The 5,744-nt window shown below is 39.5% G+C and overlaps 1 protein-coding gene across 1 annotated transcript in view; it reads left to right on the forward strand.

Moving 5' to 3' along the window:
* The first annotated feature begins 5,301 nt into the window (after positions 1-5,301).
* Positions 5,302-5,744, forward strand: part of RAB12 (RAB12, member RAS oncogene family) — a 26,228-nt gene continuing 25,785 nt past the window's right edge. The window contains exon 1 of the mRNA XM_015595654.2: positions 5,302-5,557. Within this exon, the coding sequence (XP_015451140.1) occupies positions 5,302-5,557 (256 nt within the window). The remainder of the gene's footprint in view (positions 5,558-5,744) is intronic.

The raw sequence follows: 5,744 nt of genomic DNA on the forward strand, positions 1-5,744 counted from the left end.
GGGTGAGGGAAGAAGCGGGGAGGTAGATGGGGTAAAGGGGGTCAAATATAGGGGGTAATGGGAGGATGAAGTGGGTAAAGTGGATCAAATACATAGCAGCTGAAGAAAACTGGAGTTTGGGTGGTAAACACACAGTAGAATATACAGATGTCAAATGATAATATACACCTGAAAATTATATAATTGTATTAACCAATGTTGCCCCAATAAACTTAAAAAAAAATAAAATAAAATAAAATAAAGAAAAAAAAGAAAAACAGCAAATTAATGAAAAACAATAGGCGTTACAGAACTTCTGATTAAATAAAGGAATTAACTCTGATCTAATAAACTCCATAGGTAGCTTTAGTCAACAAACTTTGAATATCATTCATATTCGTTTTCTTGAACAAAACGTTTCACATATAAAACATCTTGACCAAAAGATGGTTCTTTTGAAAGTACCCACTTGTGTTTTTTTTTAAATCATCTTGTATGTGTGTGTACATTTTTTTTTTTCATAATTCAGAGTGCAAGATTTTGATGTAGGCTGCATTATATGAGCTACTACCAGGATTTCTAGATTTCCCATCATTTTGATAGAGAAGAATATATGACATCCCCACACACATTCATTCATTCTAAGGGTCACTGTATTAAGCAGTATAACTTACAATGATATGTTATTAAATAAAATGAAGACAAGCATATTGTTCAGTTGAGCCATTTCATGCAGATAAAAATATTCAGGTCAAATGAAAAAGAATATACAAAAATTTCAACTGAAAATACCTTCATGTTGAAAAAATTAGCATACTAATAAAGCATAACAAAATATGTAAATCACATGTCATTAAGAGGAGATGGAAGTGACCTGCAATGATCCAGCAGCGAGGGAACTTGGAGAATAAAAATGTACCCTCACTGTGTGTTCACATGACTAAGTGGCTATAAAACTTGTAAGAGAGTAATTTTACTGCCTCTTCTCTGCCTTTGCTCACTCGATTACAGTTTGAGTGGCCTCACCTATGGAAAATTGAAAGGGGCATACTTTTAATTTGGGCTTAATGGAACATAATATGTAATTTGTAGTCATTTGTATATATAGTCAATTATTTTTAATAATTCTAGGTAGGAATAAGCTTTCTGCCAACTGTGTCAACTAACTCAGGGTTGTAACACAAAGGTTTTTACTCAGAGGTCATATTGCAAATAGAACACATCCTAAGGCCAGGACCAAAAATATGTGGGCAATGGAAGTGCAGCCAGGAGTTCACCAGCACAACATTCCTCCAACCATCAGAAACATAAATTTGTAAGTGGAGAATTCAGTCCTCATCAATGCCTGAGTGAAGTGGGATTCTCTCCAGTAAGTGAAGAGTAAAACATAGACAATAATAAATATACACTACATTTTGTTTTCTGTTTGGTTGAAATTGGTGTGTAAAAGAATCAGTCAGAATTCCTGTGTTTGTAAGACATGAACTGACAGCAGAACTATAAACAGAGACTATGTCTGACATGGTCACGTGTTTTACATATTTCAACTATCAATAACAAAAACTTAAAATTCCAATTGACTATGCTAAAAGAAAGACTGCATTTCAATTTCTTTGTAAAAGATATTACAAAATCATTGTCATATAATCAAATGTATACAGCCAAGAAATGTGGTAAAAAAAAAATTACAGAAGTGATCCAGGAAATAAATTAATAAAAATATCAAGTTTTAAGGTTATATTTGGCACACTTATCAGTCTTTTAATTTTATGAATTGTCATTTATTTTATCCTTCGAAATAAACATCCATTCTCTACCTAATTTTTGTTGGCAGACATTCTCCATGGATCTCTCATATTTCTGCTCTTCTTGTGAGCAGGGGCACTGACAGCTTTTGTTCGGGACAATCTGTTCAGAAATGTTTGTATAGTGAACAACTTTAGAAGAAGAGATCTGTCTCCCTTCAGGGCAGAGGGAGATTTGTCTGCTGATCAGTGTAATAATGACCATGACCTCCTTTTGGCAAAGGTTAGGCAGGTTTGTTGGCAGTCCTATTAATGTCTGAGGTTTCCAAGCTTGAGGTTCCTCAGCTGTGATGCAAACCCAACTGTATGCATCATCCGTTTGATCCCAGCCCCACAGTACCTGTAGGACTTGAGGACAAAAGGAACTGAGGTGAATATGAAGCTCATGTTGCCCACTGTGCTATGGATAATAAGTAATAAACTAATAATATGTGTCCCATTGTTGGTGAGAATGGAAATTGGTGCAGCCTCTATGGAAAAAAGTATGGAGGTTTCTCATACAATTAAAACTGCCATCTGATCCAACAATTCCACTTTGGGGTATTTATCCAAAAGAAACAAAATCACAATCTAGAAAAGATATCTGCACACCCATGTTCACCGAAGCATTATTTATAACAGCCAAAACATGGACACAGCCTAAGTGTCCATCAATGGATAAATTAAGAAAATGAGATACACACACACACACACACACACACACACACACACATACATACACATACACACACACACATACATAGTGGAATATTATTCAGCCTTAAAAAAAGAAAGAAATCCTGCCACTAGGAACAACATGAATGGACCTTGAGGGCACTCAAAAATGGCTTCAGGGCAAAGGGAAGGAGACTGGCTGCGGGGAGGAGGGACGGGTGTTATTGTGCTCAGGGGGTGGGCTAGGGTGAGAGCTCCTGTACGCAGGGAGGAGCTTGCAAGGTTTGAATCTCCCACCAGCACCAAAGGAGGGGCACCCAGGCTTTCTTATCAGCTTGCTCAGATGTGGGACACAGGGCAGGAGGAAGGGATGAGGCTTAAAAGATGTCAGCAGTCAAACATCAAGAATGGAGTCAAATTCTTCATTATAACATCACTTCTTTCAAAGTCTGTTGGTGACTGGTCACTGTGTGTTATTCAGTTTCCACACAGACAGCAAAGTGTATCACTGTGTCACCTCCTCATCTCCCAGTGCTAAACCCACCTGACATTTTACAAAAATAGACAGTCAAAAGAGGAAACTGGCCAACAAAGATGAAGTACAACAAAGAAACAAAAAGTGATAATTCTGGAAGTAAAATTCTAACCTACATAAATGGAATTACAGAAGAAATGGCTGACGATGGTACTGGTGACTCTGCTATCTTTCAGACTTAGAAAGGAATATAACAATTCACCATGGCATAGAAAAGATGTCCACTCCTTATTGTAAGTTATATGACAAGAAGACAAGCACTGCTCAAGCAATTCTTGATAAGTTTTCTATAAAGACTGAAAATACATTAATTCTCAATGTTTCTGACATTTTAAGTTAATGTCCTAAACAAATACTAGTTTTTCTATTTTTTTTTATTTCTTTATACACGTATGTTAAATACACTTGGGTTTCCAATAAAAATTTGTAGAAGTCATGGAACGATTATATTTTTCCCACTGATTACGAAGATCATTTTGTACTCCTTGAGCTCACATGATCATTTTCATGGTCTCTCAATGACATGCAAAGTGAGAAGTGCCTGTACTTATTTTACTTGACTGCTATGTAATATTTGCCTCTTTTGCTCATTCTCACCTTTGTAAACCACAATCCTTCCCTGTTTCTCCATAACCCCATTATCTCCAGATTCCTCCCTCACTTCCTGGAAAGAAGCCTCTCTTCCTTTGTCTATCTGATATCGGTGATCTCCAGATTCTGTCCTTGATTCTTTTTTTAACTCTACATCCTTTTCTGGTTCTGGTATTTTCTAAAAGTTGCAACTTCTCTGTCTTAGGTGGCAATGTTGGTGTTAAGGTGATAGTGAAGAAAGGGGGCCTTGCAAAATGGTAGGAAAGAATTCAGGGGGTAAAAGGTAGGATGATGGGGTGTCCCCTTTATTTCACAATCTAGATTTAGGACAGAGCCCAAGAAGCCAACTAACTTTATCAGTATGAATATGACAATGTCATTCATTATTTCACAAATATTTCCTGAATTGTACTATATGCTGGAACACTAGGTAGTGACAGATACTTGGTATAAAGCCACACATGTGGATTTTAACTGTGTCCTGTGGAGGTAGTACCTGAACCTCTGCCATTTAACCCATTAATTATTCCAGTGGAGGAAATAACTGAGCTGCTTTATGGGGAAGATATTTTATTATAGGCAAGAAGGTCTTCAGTCCCACAAGCCATGCCACATTCATCTGTCTATTAAGATAGGCAGTGCTATAAATCAGAATGGAACTAATTAAAAATCTTGAGATTACGTCTGAAGAAGTGTCTTGCTTTGTGAATCGTGGTATTCCCAAAAAGTCATGCATAAATCTGTTTCTTTAATTCCTTACATTTACACAGTGAGTTATGGTTTACAATAGACTTTTCATAAATTGTTAGTTTTTGTTTTTGTTTTTGTTTTTCTCTCTGACAATACTAAATGGCAAGAGGGGGCACTACTCTCATTCCTGTAAAAGAGCAGAGAAATCCACAGCTCAGAGTGGTTCACCTTGATTGTAAGTGGTGGAGCCGTGTTTAAAATAATCCGGCCATATTTTAAATATCCCAAGAACTGAAAAGAGTTCTATTGTGATTACCTTTGGAAAGCTAAGAAGTCTCTTATAAATGTAAACTTCCAATTTACTTCGTGGGCACTGCTAGTTTCGCAAATAAGTTTTGTAGAGTAACGTCCATACGTGGTATGCATTACTACACCCAGTTCTAAATAAAGCTGAAATTTGGTGGGTTATGTGATCATTCTTGGCAAATGTGCCAGCTCCTATCATATTTAGAACCCTGTGTCCTAAGGTTCACACTGAAGAATTTGCTAAACAAATCCTTGGCAAGGAATCAGAGCAGTGATTTTCTGTATCCTTAAGTCCTTTCAAATAGAAATGGCAAAACATACTACCTGAGTTCATAATTCCTAAATTTTTGGAGTTTCAATCTTGGAATTTCTTACTACTGTTTGAGTTCTCAATTGCTTCCCCAAAGGAGCAGGCCATTAATTTACTTTTACTGAATAGACACTTCCTAACTTTGAATAAGGCAGCAACCAGGGCTAAACATAACTGATTTCGTGTTTCCTGTGGAAAATGGAAGACACACAAGATAGGAAAACACAAAGCAGTCTACCACCCGATCCGGGGTGCTTCTACCAATAAGTGGTAGTGGTGTGCGCGAGAGCGGGTCTGGGCAGGAGCCCCGAGTTAGCCAGGTGTGACGGCGGAGGCCTGACTCGGGGACTTACGAGCTTCTTGGCAACATGGTGAGTTACAGCAGTAATTTGGGAGACATTCCTTGAGAGGGTAACAGGCTTGGGGAAGCGATGGCTAATAACGGGCACGGCGTTTCGGGACTGAGTTCAGTGAAAGCAGGGAAAGGTCAAGTGAAAAAAGAAAAATTAAGTATATGGAAGAGAAAGGGAAGACAAAAGTTCCGACAAAAAGAAGAGAGAGGGAAGAGACTGCTGGCAAGTTCAGCGGAAGTAGAGCACAAGGGGTACGAGAAAGGAACGGAGGTGAAAAGTCGGCAGCAGCGGAGGCGCGCGGGACCGGCGGTCCTCCTGCCGGCAGGGGACGCGAGTGCGCCCGGCCTCCCTCCCCGCGCGGGTCCTGCCGCCCCGCCCACTCGCCCTGCGCCTGCGCTTCCTGCCCCTCCTCGTCCGGGATGCTGCTGCCGCTGCTGCGGAGTAGCTGCTTCCCTTCCTCCTCTCCCGGCGGCGGCGGGGGGGACGCGGGCGCGGGGAGCGGTCCAGCGGCGCGGCTCTGC

This window comes from Pteropus alecto, unplaced genomic scaffold (genome assembly GCF_000325575.1).
Source record: "Pteropus alecto unplaced genomic scaffold, ASM32557v1 scaffold146, whole genome shotgun sequence".
In the NCBI taxonomy this organism is placed as follows: domain Eukaryota; kingdom Metazoa; phylum Chordata; class Mammalia; order Chiroptera; family Pteropodidae; genus Pteropus; species Pteropus alecto.